Source organism: Lepidochelys kempii, chromosome 3 (assembly GCF_965140285.1).
Source record: "Lepidochelys kempii isolate rLepKem1 chromosome 3, rLepKem1.hap1, whole genome shotgun sequence".
Classification (NCBI taxonomy): domain Eukaryota; kingdom Metazoa; phylum Chordata; order Testudines; family Cheloniidae; genus Lepidochelys; species Lepidochelys kempii.
Window position 1 is genome coordinate 170,025,474 of NC_136382.1, and position 22,360 is coordinate 170,047,833.

The following is a 22,360-nucleotide window of genomic DNA, read 5'->3' on the forward strand; positions in this document are numbered from 1 at the left end:
TCTAAAGAATCAGGGCACAATTCTGCACATGCCTGTTATCAGAGCTACACATAAGATGAGATGGTAAATGTTTGCAGAGTTGGGAGGTGCATGTGTACTTCTACCAAATTTTAAAATGCTTTGCTGTCAGTGAAACTAGAATGTGAATTAAACACAGTCAATGGACTACAGAATTGCCAACTCGCTTTGGTATAGAGAGTCTTGTGATATTTTTTTAAAAGTTGCTCATCTCAGGGACAGCAGTTTTTGTCATGTGAAAATCCTGAGCTTTTCAAAATTTTCACCATTTCCCATTATTTTAATAATCTGAAACTAGAACGAGGTTGCCCTCAGTCAAGATAGCTGCCTCTTATGCTTTGTGGTTTGGAAATTACGAGAGTATAGAGGGATAGGGAAATGAGGATAATTTTGTGAGGATAGAGGAATGTGTGGAGGGCAGAGAGGAAGATTGGTAGGAATCACGAATATAGAGTGGCAGGAAGGGTGACTGATTGGAGTCAGCAGGAGAGGAAAGGGCTGGAAAGAAATTGAAGGACTGTAAAGGGAGAATGGGAAAGGAAGGAAAAATCAGAGAGGAAGGTGAGTGTTGGGGGAAAGGTGGGTGTAGAAAGGAAAGACTAGCTGCTTCTGCACACCAGGGAGTGGAGTTTTCCCTCCAACTACCAGGGAAGGAGATGCTCTCATTACTGTGTGTGTGTATTTTTGTGTACGTGCAAGGTTGAATTTTCCACTTAATATGATCTCACATGCACTAAGGATTTTCCTCAGTCAGAAAGCAGACCTCCAAAACAACTTGAATTTATTCTTGTTAAATCATATGTACCAATTCCATTATTTTGGTGGGTAGGGCATCGTGGCTTCTTGCTTTAATTATTTTGGTAAGAACTTCAAATACCTTTGGACATAGGTGCCCTGTACATAAATTTATTACAAGTTTTAAACATTAAATATTTGTCAACCATGTGGCAGGGCTCACTTGCTCTTGCCTCTGCTCAAGTCCATGAACAGCTCAGAGACCTTTTTGCTGATAAAACACCCGGTGCAGTTTATTTACAATATTAGGTTCCACCATCCTTATACAATATATAGCCTTACTCCTATAGTCAAGGGAGCCCTCTTCTCCTTAGGCAAGCAGAGGAGAGTGATCCTCCACTTGCGTCTCCACTTCCATCTTGTGCCTCTTGTATCATCTGTGTAATGGCTTAATTAGCCTCTTAGTTCTCCTCAACCCATCAATTAGGCACAGCTTTTCTTAATAAGATCTCTTCTAGAGTAATTAATTAGAGTTGCAGTGACCAGAGTGCTGGCTCACCTGTTGGTGCCCAGCACCCTGTCACAAACCTACAATTCTTAAGGTCTTTGTAGATAGTACAGAAACTTTGTGGTCTGCTAAGTTGTTATAAGTTACTAATAATAGTAACTGACGGCATCAATGTGCCTCTGTATGATAAAACTAAATCTTGCATTAGTGCTGTGGAAGAACATAAGAATGGCCATACTGGGTCAGACCAAAGGTCCATCCAGCCCAGGATCCTGTCTACCGACCGTGGCCAATGCCAGGTGCCCCAGAGGGAGTGAACCTAACAGGTAATGATCAAGTGATCTCTCGCCTGCCATCCATCTCCACCCTCTGACAAACAGAAGCTAGGGACACCGTTCCTTACCCATCCTGGCTAATAGCCATTAATGGACTTAACCTCCATGAATTTATTCAGTTCTCTTTTAAACCCTGTTATAGTCCTAGCCTTCTTCACAACCTCTCCAGGCAAGACGTTCCACAGGTTGACTGTGTGCTGAGTGAAGAAGAACTTCCTTTTATTTGTTTTAAACTTGCTACCCATTAATTTCATTTGGTGGCCCCTAGTTCTTATGGGAACAAGTAAATAACTTTTCCTTATTCACTTTCTCCACACCACTCATGATTTTATATACCTCTATTATATCCCTCCTTAGTCTCCTCTTTTCCAAGCTGAAAAGTCCTAACCTCTTTAATCTCTCCTCATCTGGGACCCGTTTCAAACCCCTAATCATTTTAGTTGCCAGTATATCTTTTCTGAGATGAGGGGACCACATCTGTACGCAGTATTCAAGATATGGGCGTACCATGGATTTATATAAGGGCAATAAGATATTCTCCATCTTATTCTCTATCCCTTTTTTAATGATTCTTAACATCCCGTTTGCTTTTTTGACTGCCATTGCACATTGCATTGACGTCTTCGGAGAACTATCCACGATGACTCCAAGATCTTTCTCCTGATTAGTTGCAGCTAAATTAACCCCTATCATATTGTATGTATAGTTGGGGTTATTTTTTACATTTATCCACATTAAATTTCATTTGCCATTTTGTTGCCCAATCACTTATTTTTGTGAGATCTTTTTGAAGTTCTTCACAGTCTGCTTTGGTCTTAACTATTTTGACCAGATCTTAGCTATCAGTGGAACACATGAATACAGTTTTCTTCAGTATGTCTGTTTCTGTTGTAGTGTACTGTCTCCACGTAACAATGAATTGTCTAGTTTCTCCAGGTCGAATATTGTCAAAGCAGATAAAACTAAAAAGATTAAGGGTGACTTTTTTGTAGATTACTGTACTGCTTATCTGTTAGCCTTTGTAATAGTTTTGTGACCATGGGAAAAAAAAATATTTACATACAGTCACTTTTATTCAAAGACATTTCATAAAGCAAGTTCTCTTTGTGAAATCCATAAATATTTTATTGTTTTGGTCATTATCTATTGAAAATTTCTATTGCCTGCATAGACGCACATATAAATTCAAAACTCTCTTCAGTAACCCAAGTTCTGGAATATAATAAACATTTTTAATGGTATCCTGATAAATTTTAGATTGGGTTCATAGGAAAGATATTTAATGTAAAAGATCTGTGTAGCACAGTGGCACATGGCAGAACCTGTAGTTGAGTAAACATCAATCATTATCAGATTAAGAGGTCAGAGCTGCATTAAAGAGATTTGCTCTGCCAGAGTAGAATCCACCACACGCAAACTGTCATGTGGATTAGTTGTCGTCCGTCCCCCTCCTTGAATGCTGTCTTATTTCTCATGGCAAGTACATTTTACAGGGGCAGTGACAAAACTATCTCCACACAACTTGAAACAGAGACTTTTATGGTTAAGTATTTACTAATTGTAACATGGGTCAAAAGTCATATTTGCAACCCAAAAAAATTACCAATAATTCAAACATGAAATTTGATTCTGTTGAAACTAAAATCTTTATGGAGACCTTAAGGCCTCAGGATTTGTGAATTTCTGTTATCCCTGTTGATGATAATATACAGATAGCTATATCAAACACTTCATTCAAAGTACTATCACAGTGAGTTGGTCTTCTGAATGAGGGGGTAGGAGATTTTAGCAAATGTGTAAGATGCACCACTGTAGAATATAGGAAAAGTAAGAGTAGTACTTTACATGGTAAATCCGAGTAATCTATAAAATATGCACACGTACCAGATATTCTATGGAACAGTGGAGCAGGACTGTGTTTCAGTTTAAAAAAAAAAAAAAAAGTCATGATGGCATATTGTGATGGTTTATTGCATTTTGAAGTATAATTATGGTTTACACCCCTCTTCTCCCATAATCTTAATATCTGATTTTTTTCTCAAACTTTGTGCTCAACCTTTCATAGGAGAAATTATGCAAATTATTTTTTTCAGAAAGAGAACAATAATATATATTCTGAAATAGTTTAATTTTTAAAGAATGTCTGTATTCTGTCTTTTGACAGCTTGGATTTTTCAGACCAACCAAATCTAGCTCAATGGATGAGAACAATATCCCAGCAAATCAAAGCATTATATATACTTCGCGATGAAGAAACTGCTCGTAAGTCTGAAGATCTAATATTATATATTCTGAAGTATGGAAATGTTGTTGTCACTGAAAAGAGACTCGGCAAATTGTCACTTAGACATGGAGGTTTTACCTTCTGGTATTTTATTTAAATCCAGATCAGGTTGATAGTCTCTCTGAAAGTTCTCATTGGATAACTGCTCCTATGTGAATTGACTTTGTTGGTCTCCAGTTAGTTCTTAATGTACCAGTTCCATATGTCACAACTGATCTAGCTGGCGACCATGTTTGCAGTCTCAGTACTGAAGCCAAGAATTGCATGGCAATGAGGGTTGAATTAACACTTTCCATACAGCTGGTCTTTCTGTAGTGCAGCTGAGATGATGCTGGCAAAAAAATGTGGTGAAGTTACATCGCCACTGCCCATGTTATAATTATTCTGAGGAATTCTGAACTTTAGTTTCCAATGTTGTCAGTCTGCAACTTTCATGAGCAGTAAAATTCACAAATAGATAAAATAATATAATTACAGAGTTTATTGGACTTTTTTTATACAGATAATTCTTGTGGTAACTCAGAAAAAATGGATGAGCTACAACTACCTAAAGGATTTAGGCCAGACTTCCAACCAAAGTATGTATTTCATCTTTAAAAATTATTCATACCTTTATGTTATAGCAGGGATATAGGCAGAGGTGCAAGTAAGCCGGTACTCCCCGGTACAGCGTACCGGCATGAGCCGGTGCACCGTACTGAGGCAGCCCAGCTTCCCCGGGGGCAATTTAAAGGGCCTGGGGCTCCCAGCAGTGGCTGGAGCCCCAGGCCCTTTAAATTGCCTCCAGAGCCCTGCTGCTAGAGCCCTGGGGTAGCGGCTGCAGGGCTCCAGCGGCTATTTAAAAGGCCCGGAGCTCCCCTGCTTCTACCACCCCAGCCCTTTAAATAGCCACCAGAGCCCTGCCGCTGCTACTCCGGGGCCATTTAAAGGGCCGAGGCAGTAGAAGAGGGGAGCCCTGGGCCCTTTAAATAGCCCCCGGAACTCTGGGCTGCTGCAGCTACTCTGGGGGAGGGGCGTGCACTTACCTTTCAGGGTGGGCTGGGGCTGGCTCTGACCCCTTCTGCCCTAGACCCAGCCCCTTCTGGGGGCCAGACCTGGCCCCAGCGTACCAGTAAGTCACCCCTGGATATAGGTCTAAAACTGGGGTATATTTGTGTGCTATAGTGCTTCAGCTGAATAAGCTAAAGAACTCTGAATCACACTTCCATTAGAGGAGCTGAGCTTATGTTGAGAATTTGGCCATTGTACACCACTACTTTTGCACTACAGTCAATCCTCGATTTACATGGTAGTTATGTTACCTAAAAAAACACTGTGCAAATAAAATCGCATTAAAAAAATACCGAGTGTCTATGGGACATAAGGGTTTTGGTTCCAGGCTCACAAGATGACCTCTCTAATTTATACACTACAGTACTACAGGTTTTATTAAATATTTTTAATGAAATTTAAACTTATTACAGTACAGATACTAACCTTTACTGATGTGGAAGATGAACTTGATACAGTATCAGCATCATGTTGTTGAAGTCAGAAGTCTGAGTTTTTTGTTTATCTGGGGTGTCTGGGGCGGCTGGGGAGTGTGGAGCAGTGGGGTGGGCCTTGACTTTGAGTGGGTGGGCAATGATGAGGGCGGTGGAGGGGAGGCAGGAGGGATGGGGCAGGAAGGGTGGGGCTGCCTCCACTCACCTCCTCCAGCTGGCCTTGTGGGGGTCCATAGACATTCTGGCAAGGGGCCCCCCAGGCACGCCCCTGGGATAGGGGGTTGGAGTGTGGCAGCTTGCACTGCTACGCCTACCCGCCTGGAGCTCCTGCCAGAGCATGGGATCAGGGGCTTGCCCTGCTCCGGCCGCCCAGCGCTTCTGCTGGAGAACAGGATCAGGGACTTGCCCCCTCCACCAGCCTGTCGCTCCTGCCAGAGAACGGGGTCAGGAGCTTGGCTCACCTGGTGCTCCTGCTGGAGAGCGGGGTTGGGGGCACACCTTGCTTGGGCTGCCCGGCGCTCCTGCCGGGGAGTGGGGTCAGGGGCACGCTCCGTTCAGGCCACCTGGCGCTCCTGCTTGGGAGCAGGGTCGGGAACATGCCCTGCTCCGCCCGGCTGGAATGCCAGGCAGGTGGAGTGGGGTAAGCCCCCCTGCCCTGACTCTTTTTTAATGGGAAAGTAAATTAAAAATTCTGCCCTCAAATTGGCACATATTACTCCCATTAGAGTCTTAAAGATATTCTACCCAGTTGTGTTGAGGGCAAAGTCTGGGTAGTGCTGTACAAATATGTAAAATTCCAGTCTAATCCAGACAACCAAAAAATTGATTACTGCATTGCATGGCACAAACTGTTTAAAATAGCATAAAGTGCCAAGTCTTTCTTCCAGTATTCACACAAATGCCACTATTTAGTTAGTAGACTACTTTGCTTGAGTCAGGTAAGCAGGACATGGTCCAAAAGATCTGTCAACTTTGTATAAATCAGAGCATTCAGATATTATGCTTCCACTTGATGTTTAATTTGCCTATTTTCAGAATAGACTTTTAATGCCAATCAACCAATATCTCTCATCTCAGGAGTCTTTATTCTGAAAGCATTAAAGAGATGCTGACAACATTTGGTACTGCAACATATAAAGTGGGACTGAAGGTGCATCCCAATGAACAAGATCTGCGTGTACCCATAATGTGCTGGGGTAGCTGTGCTTACACAATACAGACTATAGGTAACATTTTGTTTGTAGTAACAACTACTGTGTGTTGGCAAGAGGCTTTTTATTTATTTAACTTTATTTATTTTTTATTTAAATTTACAGCTCTGAAACTTTTTTTTTTTGCCTTCTGCAGAAAGAATTTTAGCTGATGAAGATAAACCATTATTTGGTCATTTACCTTGCCGACAGGTAGGATCAAATAGCAGCCTCCGTTCTGAATCACTGGGTTGTCTTTTTTTTAATCCAGAGTGCCAAAATTGTAGCCTGAAATTATTGGAGAGTTTCATTTTAACTTGGGTTACACCCTTTTCTCTACTGATATCTGATATATTAACTTGAAACAAATGTAAAATATAATTAAGTTGTTTTTCTTCATGAATGCTAAGTATAATAGGCTTGGGTTTGTCTCGTCATAATGACAGTCAAAGCAGGGAGCTTTGAGATTGTAACTGTGTTCTGTAAATCTGTTTACACGTGTGCACACACACACACTGATATCTTTATTACATTGAATTTTTGGCATAATCTATATCTCTCAAAATTATGTGGTAAAGACTAGCTACCTATCTAGAGTAATGTACTATATAGATTATAAAGGCATCATTTTATTCCATCTTGAAGACCTTAATTGTGGTGATTAGTTTGGGGTTGTGTGGTTTTTTTTTGGTTTTTTTTTAGGATGACTGCCTTACTTCATTAACAAGATTTGCAGCAGCACATTGGACAGTTTCATCTCTTTCGGCAGTACAGGGTCACTTTTGTAGGCTCTTTGCATGTAAGTTCAATACATTATACTAATTATTTTTGCATAATAAGTACAGCCACTGGTAAAGCTGACAAAAATTAGCTTACAGCAAGCAATATGATTATTTGAGAAACTATATAAGAAGATAAAACCCTGAAGAAACTTTAAAAGCTGTGAGACTTGCAAACGTTCTTTTTTATCTAAAATTTACATGATTTAACATTAATTTGATAAGAACATTTATTTCTGGCATACTTATTGTTACTGTGAATGCACGAATCAAGTTTCAAAAATACACTACAGGAAAGTAAATTTACAGAATCCCTATTGTGGAATGGACTGATGGTGGTTTTTCTTTGTGACCCAGATTTTTTTAACTATTGTTAACAATATTTTAAGTAATTTGGATCAATAATGCTGAGATTTCTCAGTATTAGAACTCGGGGGTGTTTTAGTTTGAGTAGCTGGAAAGCATAGCTTTTGATACTGGCTGAAAAAAAAATCTAATGTAATTACATTGTGTTAACTTGAAAACTATTTGAATTAAACTATCATAAAGCCCTAAGCTTGAAATGTTTGTGGAAATAGATGAGCAGTCTTAGACATCCCAACACTTGAGATCTAAGTCATCTGAAATAGAATATAATAAATAAGATATATTAGCCTGATTATTAGAGATTGTGCTGCTCAGCACCTTTGAAAATCAAGCCAATATCTATACCTTTGTATAAATACATGTATGCTATAAACAGTATATTTCTTGATGAAAAGAACAACACTGTCAAGAATTAAGTAATGTCAATGTCAATAGAACCCCAATGTAAAATTTAAAGCTGTATTAGTTTAACTTACCTTTTTTTTTTTCTTCAAGTTACTTAAGTCCTTGTAAGATGAGATAAGTGACAGTAATAATAATCATCAGTAAAGCAACAATTACTTTAACACAAGGTTATTAGATGGGATGGCTTGTAGGGTCTGCACTATACAAAAAGTGCTGTTTTCAGACAATGTTGAGATTCATATATACTCTGAAGCTATTAATAGAATCAATAGAAGTGGATCAGTTGCTGACATCTGCAGTACTAAAGCCAACAGTGAACACTTGCAGTACTAAATCTCTGATAGAAACTGGGGGAAAAAATTATCATAGGTGTTTATGAGTTTGTTGAATTTACCAAAACACTAGCACTTGTAATCTGAAGGTATTGGAATCATCACAGTAGTAAATTGTTCTCAAATAACAATAGCTGTTTAAATTTGCCTAAGCATTCTTCAGTTATTAAGGGAAGATTAAGTGCTCTGGAAACAGTAAATCACCTCTTCACTTGGAGTATTTGCAGCGGTCAACATAAAAATATTCTCAGGTGTGGTGGCTTACATTACTGTACAGTTTGTGACTAAGATTTTTATTATGCTCTTCATCTGGATTTTTCTATCTGGGGTAACGATGTTCAGAGGGAATGCTTTGTGATATTTTTCTTTGGATGTTGCTTTAAATAGTAGATGGTTGTATCTTCAAGGAGGTTGGTTTTTTGTTTTGGTTTTAAATGGAGGTACTCTCCATGCAAAATGGGTGATCTATTATTGCATGGAGTGCTTGATTTATGTTTACTGTATGCTTGCTATTCTAAGTTTACATTTGCACATGGTACGCTAAAAAAAAACCAAACGTACTGTTTTGTTAGTTGCATTATTATTCCACTGGTTACATTTATTTAAAGTAAAATTTAAAACTATGGGAAGCACTAGTGCCAAATCAAAGCAGGGGTTTAAACCAAGGCTCATATTAAGCTGACTCTCAGCCATGTACATATCAACTGCTATCCTATTTTCCAAAATCAAAGCTTTGTCTTTGCTACAGACTCACTCAAAAAAAAAAAAATCTCAAAAATGTGATCTCAGCTGGAACAACAGCTCTGAGAGGTGTCACTTTCCCCATTCATCTCAGTGAGGTGTTGTCATCACTGGGCTTCTGAGTTGATTTAAATTTTAGCATGGTAATTAATTTGTCTTATAAAATAGGAGAGAAGATTCACAGATCTACACAATTTCTGTGAGTAAGGTCTCATTTTTGGTGCCATAAGTGGAGATAACACCACTTATTTATTTTTCCCTCATTAAGAAGGAGCCAACCCCAAAGAGCACTGCAGAGATTATGGACATATTGAAGCCCAGAGAGGGGAACCAGGCTCAAGTAGCCCAGCAGAGTTCAGAGAGCTGCATAATATCATATTTTAAATGTCTGCATAATCTACAGTGAGCAGTGTCTCATTTTGGTAACTCGCATGGGCAGAGCTTGGGAGAGTACCACCACTTTTTCTATTGCAGTTCCAGTTGTAACCAAAAGAAAAATCAGAACAGAATGTACTATACAGTTTTATACAAATTATTTTGTTCTTATCTCATTTTGGTGAAATATAAAGTTTGGAAACTAGAATAGAACCTGCTCCAGCAGTGTGCATAAGTTCTTGAATTAATTTATTCCTAGCCAAAAACGGAAAGAACTTGTGAGTAGACACTTAAAACATTTAACACACAATTAAGATTGCTATAGTCTATTCTGTAGCAAAAATCAGTGCCAATTCTCTTTGTTGTGTAATTAATACATTTTTTGTTTTTTATATATTCAGCACTGGTGCCTAATGAAAAAAATGGAAATCTTCCATGCATACTTGATATTGACATGTTTCATTTATTGGTAAGTTTTTCATAATGAATACACCTACACCTTTGGTCCTATAGATTACATCTACACTGCAAAAAAACATGGGGCAGTGAGTCTCAAAACCTGGGTCAAATGAGAGCGTGTGAGCCCTATGATTCTATGGGGCTAAAAATTGCAGCGTAGACATTCCTGCTCAGGCTGGAATCCAGCTCTGAGATCCTCACCGGGTTTCAGAGTCCAGGCTCCAGCCCAAGCAGGAACATCTACACTGCTACTTTTAGCCCTGTACTCTAAGCCTGAGTCAGTTGACCCAGGCTCTGAGACTCGCACTGCTGGGCTTTTTGCAGTGTAGATGTACCCTTAAGCATCTTTTATATATCAAAGCTGCAGTTATATATTTTCTGCATAACCACAAGAGTTTCGAGGAAAATGTATGGCAAGTTACGATTCTTTCTCACAGATGTTTAAACTTAATATTTTTTGCTATATTACAGTTTATTCTCTGACTTGGGAAAAAGGGCAGGGAACCCTGCATTATTTGACAGTTATCCCTATGACACATGAAGGAATGGGATAACTGGCATTAAAATTAGTCTCATCGAGTGTCCTGCAGCACAAAGGATGACATCAAGAAAAAACTTACTTATTCTTGAGGCTGTGGCAGAGAAGGGGAAGATATTCATTCTCTTATACTTTCTATTTTTTTCTATTACAGGTAAGCTTGGTGCTCTCTTTTCCTGCCATATACTGTCAGGATTTTTCAGGGGTTAGTCTTGGCACTGGAGATCTTCACATCTTCCATCTTGTCACAATGGCACACATAGTGCAAATTTTACTTACTTCATCAACAGGTAATGCCTCCGTTTTTTGTTTCACTATAAATTTTTCTTTTAATGAACACTAAGGCCGGGTCTACACTTGAAAGTATAGCTATGTTGCTATTTCATACAAGCAAAGAACCCTTAGTGCTAATTAAAATCTATCAGTCACAAATCATACACCCCCATCAGCATAACTGTGCTGGCAAAAGATTACGGCGCAGGCTGGGTTTAAACTTTTGTTTCCCAAAGAAAATAATCTGTGCTTACTAAAGAAAGGAATTAATGCATCCTGCTTTTAGTACTCATGTAACAAGAGGGTCTGGATATGGTATATTGTGCAAAAAAGATCTGTTCTGTGTGACATTGGCAGCCATTCCTGATCCCTGGGAGGAGACAAAACAATCTTTTCCTTGTTTTCTAATGGGGTATTTCTCTTGTTTGTTCTTGGCCTTCTTGTCAACATTTGGTTTGTCATTATTTTAAATGTTTGATACCGATGATAATATAGCCAGGTCTTTAATGCTTCATTTATAAACATCTGTAGTATTCAGAGCTTCACCTCCTCTCTCAACTATTTCTAAAAAAGATTTGTCCATTAAAAATTAAGTGATTTCTAGGTTTAGAATTGTACCTGATTTATTTTTTCTTTGATCTTCAGAAGAAAATGGCATGGACCAAGAAAACCCTAATGGTGAAGAAGAAGTAGCAGTGCTTACTTTGTATAAATTTCTTTGCCAGCATACAGGAAGGTAAAATTATAGTCTCTAGTTTACACAACCATTGTTTGGTGGTGGGACCAGCAGAGAATCTGTAACACCATATAAAGGCTGAATTTGATGTACTGATGCTGTTAAGAGAATCATATTTTAAATTAAAAAGTTCTTACACCTTGTGTGCTACCAATTAATCCTGGTTCATGATTAACTGAAAAAAGTCACATGACAAATCAGAAAATTTCTGTAATTTACCTCTTTAGAGTTCAGTAATATTGGACTATAGAATAGAATAATTTTGATCAGCCATTTGGCATACATAAATAAATCTTGATAGGTTGCAGATGAGTTCCAAGAACTTATTTACTTCTTAGCCACTCAGCCTCTCCCAAATTTTTGATTCCTTATTGTGTTATCTATTGAAATTTAGAGATTCATAAAAAATATTTATCTTCCCATTAGTGTTAGCTTCAAAGTAAACACTCTTTACCTGACATTTGTTTTAGCCAAAGTCAAAAACTGCTCAATATGAAGTATGGCCTAACTTTTATTAAACATATTGTTGTTTAGCTCAGCAGCTTTGTATTAGCTCTATTTTTTACTTACACACACACTCTCTCTCTCTCACTAATTTTATTCATTCTGTTTTAAGTGCCTTGAAAGAAATGTCCTCAGGCTGGCATCTGTGCAGGAGTATAAAAGCTGGAATTATGCCTTTCCTGAGATGCTCTGCTTTGTTTTTCCATTATTTAAATGGAGTCCCAGCACCATCAGAAATTCAAGGTAATGTCCATTTATTGCTAGATGTACAGGGACAGCTTTGTAAATGGCATGGAAAAAAATGATTTAAATGCCAATGAAAATAAACCACATTAAACTGTCCTTTCTGTAGTAGGTGAAATTAATACTTATTAATAATTAATATTATAAAAGTATAATTAATGCTAATTAATAATGCTGACTTATTACTGATTCAGGACTGTATCTGCACAAAACTGCAAAGCAACAGAAAAGGTTTTTTAGTTTTTGAAAAGTCACTTTTTAATTAAAAATAGGCAAAAACCAAACAATTTTGCACTGTTGTATCTTTGTGTTTCAAAATAATATAGGACACGAAATTGATATTCTAGCGGTTAAAAGGAAGTAAAGGCTCATTGCTTGTTTGAAATCTCATCTTTATTACCTTGAGCATTCTTCTCGTACGAGACCTGCTCCTGCTCCCTTTGACTTCAGTGAGATTAGCAGCAGGCCCTTAATTTTGAATTAATCTTCAAAAGTGAGAGTGTTACACTATATTTACACTACAGTTGAATTCGTGATAGCAACAACCGTAGCTGAGTTCCAGCTATGGTTCAGATAGGATTTAGATATAAGTCTGGAGGTGTTAGTCATAATCAAAAAGAAAAGGCACATATGAACACATACTACTCTCGGTTCCCCATATTTAAAATTGAATTATTTGATATTTTAGTTCTGAATTAAAATTAAAGTCAGTATTTTTTTTCATATAGGCTATTATCAAGACTAGCTCTTGCTGTGTAACATTTCCTTGAGTTATGGCCCCTCGACAAAATGTTGAAACGAGTAAAGGATACTTTTATTGGACTGTATGCAAGACTTTGAGTGAAAAACACTCCCTTCTTCCCTGAACTTCTGTTTTACATAGCTGGGCTTTCCAGTTTTTTCACAGTCTGGACCACATCTTAACTGGGAGCTCATTTCATGAGCCATAACTGGCACTAACTTGCAACCTTATTTGCACTGCCATTGCTTGTGCTATATCTGTTTTGTGAATAAACAGAGAACTTCAGACTCCAGGACTTTCAATCTGGCACCTCTGACCAGCCTTAAATTCACAACACATCTTAACATGGAGTGTGTGGGGGGAAAAGTCACCCTTTTACATTATAATTAAGGCTATAAGTATGTCACGGAGGTTGCGGAAGTCAGAGAATCTGTGACTTCCAGAGACCACTGCAACACTGGGGCCCCGGAGTTCCCCAGCTGCCACCACCAGTGGGGGATTCTCCCTCCGCCCCCCAGCTCCCAACCCTGCAGGGTGGTGGGGGATCCCCCGGAGATCCCCAGCCACCCCCTCCCCGGGGGTGGGGGATCCCTCCGGAGCATCTTTGGGGGTGGGGGATCCCTCCCAGCCACTGGGCAGGGGTGGAGGGCTGCAGCTCCATGCTGCTGCATGCAGTGGGGCATGGTGCTGGACCCTCCTCCCTCTCCCTTTTTTCAGGGATGTTTTTAGTAAAAGTCAGGGACAGGTCATGGCTTCCATGAATTTTTGTTTATTGCCTGTGACCTGTCCAAGACTTTTACTAAAATTATCCATGACAAAATTATAGGCTTAATTATAATCCCCAATTAGGGTTGTGTTTTATTTGCTGTTGGTGATATCTTCCAAATGCAACTATTTATTGTCTGTCTTTTTCTGCATTTACAGTAACTGGGGCAAGCCAGTTTGAACATTTATGTAGCTATCTTTCCTTGCCAAACAACCTCATTTGCCTTTTTCAAGAAAATAGCAAAATTATGAACACATTAGTAGAAAGGTATGAAACTTTATTCTTTAATTCTAACATAAAGTATGCTGCCCCAGAAATTTAGTGTAAATATTTTCCCAGTAATGCATATATTTGGAAATGAAAGATGAATGTATTTTAAAAATTACCTGTAAAATACAGAAGTTTTTGGAAGAAGTCTTTTGGGATGGAAAGTATATTAAATAGATCTATATTTTTTACTTGTTAGTAGTTGTTCCTCTATAATATTATTTAATGAAGACTAAATGGCATCTTTTTTTCTCTTGAAGTTGGTGTAGTAACAATGAAGTAAAAAGGTACCTGGAAGGCAAAAGACAAGCCATAAGGTGAGTATGGAGGGATTTTAGGATGGGGGAGAAAAGTTTTGGGTTTTTTTGTTGTTTTTTTCCCCCCTCTGTAACTAAATGTAGCAATTTTTCCTGTACTTGGTCTGTCAATAAAGTAACTTACAAAAATACAGCTTCAAAATGCAATTGAAAAGCATAGCTAGAGGAAGAACCAAGATATATTTAATTATCTGTAAGGAGAGTGAAATACTGTTTAAATTCAGAGATTCTGTGAAGCTTATAATGATCTGTTCTGGATATCTCATTTAACCTCCTACATAACACTCAGGCCATAGAATTTCATTCAGAAGTTTCTGCATCAAGCCCATAACTACTGGTTGAGCTCCAGCATATCAGTTTGAAAGACATTATTAAAACTTACATTGTGTAGAACAGTGGTTCTCAACCTATTTACCTTTGCGGGCTGCATGTGCAGCTCTCTGTGGGCCGCATCCGCACAATATATATACTACAGTAGAAGCTGTGTTATCTGGCACTTTACCAACTGGAAAGCTGTAGAAACTGGCATTTCTGATATCCATTAAAAGTCTGGTTGGTGCAGGGCAAACAGACTCCCCGCCTGGCTCCACGTGGCTCCCCGGAAGCGGTGACATGTCCCTGCTACTCCCTAGGTGGAGGAACAGCTATGCGGGCTCTGTGCGCTGCCCCCGCACCAAGCACTGGCTCCTCAGCTCCCATTGGCCAGGAACCGCAGCCAATGGGAACTGCCAAGGCGGCACTTGTGGGTGGAGGCAGCGCACAGAGCTGCCTGGCCACGCTTCCACCTAGGAGCAGCAGGGACATGTCACTGCTTGTGGGGAGCCGCCCAAGCTGAGCGCCACCTGGATCCGGCACCCCAAAACCCCTCCCAAAGCCTGTACCCTGCACCCCATCCCGTGCCCCATCCCCTGAGCCCCATCCCACACCCAGACCCCACCCTCCCACCCCGTTGGTAAGTATAATGCTTAGTTAACTGGAATTTTTGACTTAGCGGCACCCCCCAGGCCCTCACATGCCGGATAACAAAGCTTTTACTGTACCTGTATGGCCCTGAGGATGTCACGTGGGCCACAGCTCTTCGCTGATCAGGCCGCTAGTGGGCCGCAGGTTGAGACCACTGGGGTAGAATCTGAAGGGAAAATATGAAGGTCTTGACATGAATACTCATGATTTCCCAATTACATAAATATTCAGTGTTAGTGTTTGTGTAATGAAAAAAAGAAACACAAATTTACTCCTTGTAGCAGAAGTCTCTTGGATTAGAGAGTGGCTGTTTTCAAAACAATATTAGTTGTATCAGAGACTTGCTTACAATATTCTGATCCTTTAGCAGGAGAAATGTTCATATAATCCTATCGTGTATCAGGTTGAAACACTGTCTAAAGTATGTAAATGAAAGAATATATAATTCTTGGACTTTTCTTGAGCCATACAGGAAAAATAATAAAAATATGACTCCATGCAAACCAAATCTAGTGTGTTTCAGTTATGGGATGTTGGAGTCCTATTTGGTACATCAGTTTATGAGGCTTATCACATCAAGCTGAAAATGTGCTGCTGTTTAACTATTCACATGGGCAGAGAGGAAGAAAACTAAGGCTTGTGAGTAGTGCTATGAAACAGCAAATGGAACAGTATCAAGTAAGGGCTTATTTATGTGGTGAGGTAATACACTCAAGAAGGGTGTGATATCTAAAGTGCACTGACTTGTGCATTAATTGGTCTGTGTAAACCCTGTTGATGCACCCTAGAAGTTCATTAGTGTCCTTTAACATAGCACTGGGATGAATGTGGTTCCAGCATGCCTCCACCAATACTTATTAGGTAATCATATAAATTGTTCTATGATTTAATATAAAATCAGTGTAATATTTAAAGAAATGTGTGTTCACAGTAATTTTTATATCAAATTTCTTACCCCTATATGCCATTTTAATGTATTGTCATAGATGCAGAGACTGGTGTAAGATATGGAAGACAAAATTGAGTGACTTACATAAGATTGTTACTGAGGTAACACTTGGGAAAATATGAGTTTGCAATGATTGCGTCCACTGTTTGTTAAACATTTGATTGTTTGTTTCATTTTAGCTATGCAAGAGAATCTAACAAATTAATAGACCTTCCAGATGATTACAGCTGCCTCATTAATCAAGCATCTAATTTCTCGTAAGTTTTTTATGCAGTTATGATGGTGAGCGTTAAAAGCCACTTGTTGCTTTTGATGAACGGAAAAATCTTCTAGCATGAGAGCCTTGAAAAGATTGTTTAGAAAATCATAAAGTAAATGGCATATGTTCACTGCCATCTTTTCCACTAATGTGCCTTATCTTCATTACTTATTTAAATGAAACATAAACTAAAAGGTTTGGGTGGGGGGAGGTATTAGAATCTGTAACTTCATTTAACTGGGGAAGTTTCCAGAATAAATTTGAATCTATTGATTACCATTTAAAGTACTGAGCTATAACTCCATAGTAAAGATTTAACTGTATTCACCTACCTGTATGGATTTTTTTTGTTTGCTTATGCAAAGGTGTCCAAAATCAGGTGGTGATAAAAGCAGAGCACCAACATTGTGCCTTGTATGTGGGACCATGCTATGCTCTCAGAGTTACTGTTGTCAAACAGAGTTAGAAGGGGAAGATGTTGGAGCCTGTACTGCACATACATATACATGTGGTTCTGGAGTGGGTATATTTCTCAGGTAAGGACTTCATTGTATCTAAATTTTATTAGTAGGGTACATGTTGTACATGAGCATGAAGTGAATATTTCCATAAATGTGACTGTTGTACTGTACGTAAAGACAATTATGTTCATAAAAAATAAGTTAATTAATAGTTGCACAAAAAATAGAGGTTTTTTTATCCTCATTGCACTTCAGAATTTTTAGGAGCTTTTATCTTTGAGGGAATAAGATCTCTTACAAGGTTCAAAGCTGAGCAGAAAAAGGATGTGTTCCATGTATTGTGTAACAGTTCATGGAAATAAATGAAATGATCATGGTAAACGTTCTATTTTTTCAGAAATCATGAAAATAACTTTGGTGTAAAACTTAGCTCTTAATTAATTTCACAGGAATAAAACTGTGGCATCAGATTATAATAATTCTCCCATCTGCTGACACAACAATACATGTGCATTGAAGGATTAGACCACACAACTTGTTTCAGGTTTTTCATAAACATTTGTTAATGAGAAGCCAATTTATTTATTTATTTTATTTTTGCAGTGTTAAGTAGCTTCTAAACAGATTAGTTCAGGCATGCTGATATTTATGCTGTAACAGATAAAATGTGGAACAACATTTTGTTTGTACTATTTTATTACGTATATACTATACACATGGCATGGGAGGGATTACAAATATTTTTGAATGGTACTTACATTTTAATTCCACGGTATGTGGAGATTATATAGAATCACAGATACATGTGTGAGTTGCAAGAAGCTAATGTTCGTGAAAATACCTGAAATGTGGTCACATCACAAAGTTCATGACTAAAATGTCCTATGTGTCTCTCTGTGCAGAGTACGAGAATGTCAAGTGCTATTTTTAGCTGGAAAAACAAAGGGCTGCTTTTATGCTCCTCCCTATCTTGATGACTATGGAGAAACAGACCAGGGACTCAGGTACATTTTCTAAAGAATGTTTTAAAATATTCATTGAAACACTTTTTTTTACTCTCAAAAGCAGTTGGTTCATATAATAAGCTTAGTTATGTATTAAATAATTTATAACTAAGCTGCTAAAGTTGGGCAATAATGTAGTTGTGTGCTGCAGTAATGTCTAAAACAAACCTTTAAAAAAATATTTACTTTGTTAGAAACATCTGATGAGAAATAATTTACCTGGTATAAAGAGGTTTCCTGAAGGGTAAAATCTTGAATAATGTCTCTGCATCTCTGAGGTTCCATAGACAATACAACTGACAAATATATATCCTACTTTTTATGCATAATTTGTTTATTAAATATAGTTAATTATGTATATATGTCTATATCAGATGAAAATCTCCTGTTGCAAGTTGACTTTATGTAGGTCTGCATGCTGGTTTCTGTGCTGAAGCCTTTAATCTTAGGGGGAGGAGGTAGCTTAGACTTCAGTAGCATTTATTCTTACTGGCTTTATAGGCAATGGAACCAGATCCTTCCAAATGGTCAGAATCATAAAGTGTAAGCTGGTGGTGGCATACAAAAATTGTTCAAAGCTCACTTCTATATTGCCCGAATCCTGGTGCTGCTTTGTACTTGCTGTTCCCCCAGCCCAGGAGCTGCTTGTAACTTATGCCAGCATTTAACAGTCACAGGGAACTAGAACAGGCCAAGTTTTGTGTGTCATGAGGGTGGGTCGTCCCCCTCCCCGACCCTCCCCAATTCTGTATCAGTGTCACCTTTTGTCCACAATGCTGGCAGGAGATGAGTTGAATAGTGTATTGGCCCATGCATTGTCTAGTACAGTCCTGCAGGGTCATTCTTGCCTGGGTCGGATAAATTAAGCTTGTGCTATACCACTGGTGTTATTTGACCATATAGTGGCACCTGACAATTTGATCCTCTATTTCCACTGGCTTCAGAGGGGAACATGCCTCACCTAAGCAGTTTTCTCAAAGTTTGCCATAATATGTACCTCACCTATAACCAGATCGTCCAAATATAGTGGGGTTGAGAAGCATGCTATGGTTGTCTCTCCTTAACTTCTTCTGCCTTTATAGATTATTTTTTCTCCAATATGCCTCCTACTGTGGGGGAGCATATGGCCCCAAACTAAGTTAGTATCTCTCCTCATCTTGAAGAGATGACATGTATCTACACAAATGTAAAGGGCTGTCATTTTTAATGATGCTCATTACGCAAGATGAAAATTTTGTCTGTAGAGCGTCAAATGAAATACTACAGGATCAAGTTACTTTGGCATCAACTCTCAGTGCAATTTTTGCAACAAAATATTATATATACAGTAACATTAAAAGATTATGTAAGTGTTTTGTGTATTATTTGTGAGTACATAAGTGCTCTATAAGACTTCACAGTTGTTAGTTTCCTGATAAATGTATTTTTTTTTCAGGCGTGGGAATCCCTTACACCTGTGCAAAGAACGGTTTAAAAAGATTCAAAAACTCTGGCAACAGCACAGTATCACAGAAGAAATTGGACACGCACAAGAAGCAAATCAAACACTAGTTGGCATTGATTGGCAGCATTTATAATTGGTTATCATCTGAAGACTGGAACTTTATTTATGATGATTTTTGTAACCCAGTAAATTTTTCAAATAAAAGAGGGATTAGGAAAAAATTTTTGAGGAAAATAAAGACACAATTCCAGTCCTTCTATTTAACCTTTGTTTTCCAGTTTATTTTGTAAAGATCCTGGTTACAATAACCATGTAAACTTTTTTCTATGTAAGCAGGTTTTACTAGTAGTATTATTTGCACTGTGCTTCCTTCACATGAAACCTCTTGGGGTATAGAACCTGGGCAAATGAACTTAAGTTTCTGGGTCAAAAGAATGACTCTTCTTGGAAATCTGACTCTGATTTTTCTAATGAACTGCAAGAGGGAAAAAAACTGCTGACATGGAGACTAGATTAAGCACAATTATTGATTGTGTTTTGCCCTTTGCTAGTAATCTGAGCCGGTTTACTTTATTTATTATTCTGCATTTTAATACTTAAACTGTGTACATGCAATGGAATAAAGTAAGGATGAAAATAATGTAGCAAATGGATGTATCTGTCTGCATCAGTGGATAACTCTTAAACTCGGTGTATTTAAAATTTATTTTTTAATTCGTATTCTTGCAGATTTTTTTGCCTTCCAGTTGATTTTCTTTTTACTAAAAGAACTAACACTAGCTTATAAGTAAAACAATTTAATTTAAAGCTATTTCTGAAGCATTGCACTCCTTACACCTATTGTGTGGTTTGCAATTTGAATATAGTAGGGAAACCCTTTCATTTTTCATGATGTGATTGTTTTCCCAAATTTAAAGGGTTGACGTGTTTTAGAACATATCTTAAGGCAATTGGCAATATATTAAAAAAAAGTTACATTTTTCTTCATTTTTGACTTCCATCTTTAAAGGAGCAAATCCCACCTACATCTTATTGCAGTTTACTAATTTCAGGTCTTCAAATAGAAACTCTCAGACAAAAATGAACCATTTTCCTCTGCATATGAAGGACATCAGTCACAGAGCATTTGTTTACTCCTGTTCATTTCCTTTTAGTTGTACCATCAAGTACATTTACTTTCTGACATAGTAGACACTTGACTAAAGCTCTGTAAAGATGTTTGTCTATAGTATATTTTATAAATATATTTTCTATATCTGCACAGATTTTGCACTTGGTATGTAGGTGCCTGATGGTATAGTTGTATGTAGTAAATGCAATGTTAGACCCCCAAGAAATCTCAAAATGACATGCTTTCTGATAAAAAATCCATAATCTTAATGCCTTCCAAGTTTTTGGTAAATTATTAAAACAATTTATTTACATAGTCCTGAGTTTTAATAATCAAAGTGATTCTTTTACTCAGGCTTGCTTTTGATTTCCTCTTCAGCCCAGACAAGCAATCCTTTCAGTGGCTGCTGTCTTTATTTACAATAGGTTTGATTGGGTTGTTTGTATTTTTACAGATTTAATGTTTCAGAATAATTCTGTATATGTCACAGTGTACAGGACAATTCTCCACAGGCTCAGAAATAGTCTTGAATTAAGATGTAGACAATACAAAATAGAGAAACTGAACAATTATCAACTCCTATTTCTTAAGGCTGGTATTAGATACGACATTCTTGTCTGTAACGGCTCTTTGATCTTCATATATACACCTCACTTTTTTATAAGAAAGCTGCAAAATCTGCAGGAAGAAAATCAGCATTAATGTTCCGTCAGTCTACCCTTCCTCTCCTTAGTTATATATCAACTTCTTGCTGTGCATGTCATAAAAGAATTTTCTTCTTCTGCAACACTATTCTTTTTACTGAAAGGCTTGCTGCTTCTGCTTTATTCCTCCTGTCTAGGGAACTTAGTTAAAATTGCATTAAAAAAATCAGTTTTATCATGGGTATATATATTCCAGAAATAACAAAATGGTATCTGCCACAATTCATTACACTGACAGATTTTCTGGGTAAATCAAAATATTGATAGAAGGCATTTTTCTCATTTTTCTGAGATGCAGAGGGTTGAATGGATTGATGGAATTATGGCTGCAAAAAATAGCAAAGTAAACAATTTATCCTGTTTTCTGTAAGATTAGTCATTCTTAACAATCTGTTTTCTTTTCTGATTTGTTTTGCATGTATTTATGTTCACTGTAGAAATATTTATATAACATGGTTTCAGTATCAGGGAAGAAATACCTGTAATAAATTGGCTATAACTTTAATATCTGTGGACTACTTGTAAAATTTGGAATGTATCATATGTAAAAAAAAAAAAAAAAAAGAGAGAGAGAGAAAAAAAGTTGGAAGTATCAAAATAAATGCTTTCGGTGTTGACATTAAATACTTTTATAATCTTTTATTTATTTTTAGAAAAAGTTTTTTGCTGAACTTTGGAATTGTTACCTTTGATTACCTTGTTGCTCCGTAGTGTTAATCACAGGATAAGAAAAATACCTGGATATGCAACACCTGCAATTCCCTGACTAAAAATTTAAGCTGATTATAATATTAGTGTCAGTTACTTTAGTTAACTAACCCTGTCTTGACCTCTACCAAAAAGTCTGATCATCATTTAGCAGACATACATTTTTTAAAGAGCTGATTAGTAAACACAATTTAAACTCACTCGGAAGTAAATCAAATGGGGCAAACAAAGCCTGCTATTTCTTTCCCCAGGAGGTAGGATGTTGCCTTTTCTGTTGCAAACTACTATGTACGTAATTTTGTTTTGTTTAGAACTCAGGTCTATCCGTCCTTTGTGCTTCATTCATAGCTGTCCAGAGGT

The 22,360-nt window shown here is 37.8% G+C and overlaps 1 protein-coding gene across 4 annotated transcripts in view; it reads left to right on the plus strand.

The window, feature by feature from the left end:
• UBR2 (ubiquitin protein ligase E3 component n-recognin 2) overlaps nucleotides 1-21,932 on the plus strand; it is a 106,114-nt gene extending 84,182 nt beyond the window's left edge. For 3 of the 4 annotated variants that reach the window (XM_073339013.2, XM_073339011.2, XM_073339014.2), the window contains 15 exons: nucleotides 3,761-3,858; nucleotides 4,383-4,458; nucleotides 6,442-6,590; nucleotides 6,712-6,767; nucleotides 7,257-7,353; nucleotides 9,954-10,021; nucleotides 10,704-10,839; nucleotides 11,468-11,558; nucleotides 12,175-12,305; nucleotides 13,972-14,080; nucleotides 14,341-14,397; nucleotides 16,489-16,566; nucleotides 16,934-17,104; nucleotides 17,932-18,033; nucleotides 19,469-21,932. In XM_073339013.2, coding sequence (XP_073195114.1) covers nucleotides 3,761-3,858; nucleotides 4,383-4,458; nucleotides 6,442-6,590; nucleotides 6,712-6,767; nucleotides 7,257-7,353; nucleotides 9,954-10,021; nucleotides 10,704-10,839; nucleotides 11,468-11,558; nucleotides 12,175-12,305; nucleotides 13,972-14,080; nucleotides 14,341-14,397; nucleotides 16,489-16,566; nucleotides 16,934-17,104; nucleotides 17,932-18,033; nucleotides 19,469-19,610 — 1,561 coding nt within the window. In that variant the 3' untranslated portion in view covers nucleotides 19,611-21,932. Of the gene's footprint in view, nucleotides 1-3,760; nucleotides 3,859-4,382; nucleotides 4,459-6,399; nucleotides 6,591-6,711; nucleotides 6,768-7,256; nucleotides 7,354-9,953; nucleotides 10,022-10,703; nucleotides 10,840-11,467; nucleotides 11,559-12,174; nucleotides 12,306-13,971; nucleotides 14,081-14,340; nucleotides 14,398-16,488; nucleotides 16,567-16,933; nucleotides 17,105-17,931; nucleotides 18,034-19,468 lie in introns of those variants that run through there. The other variant, XM_073339015.2, reaches the window with a different exon arrangement.
• Nucleotides 21,933-22,360: the final 428 nt, after the last annotated feature.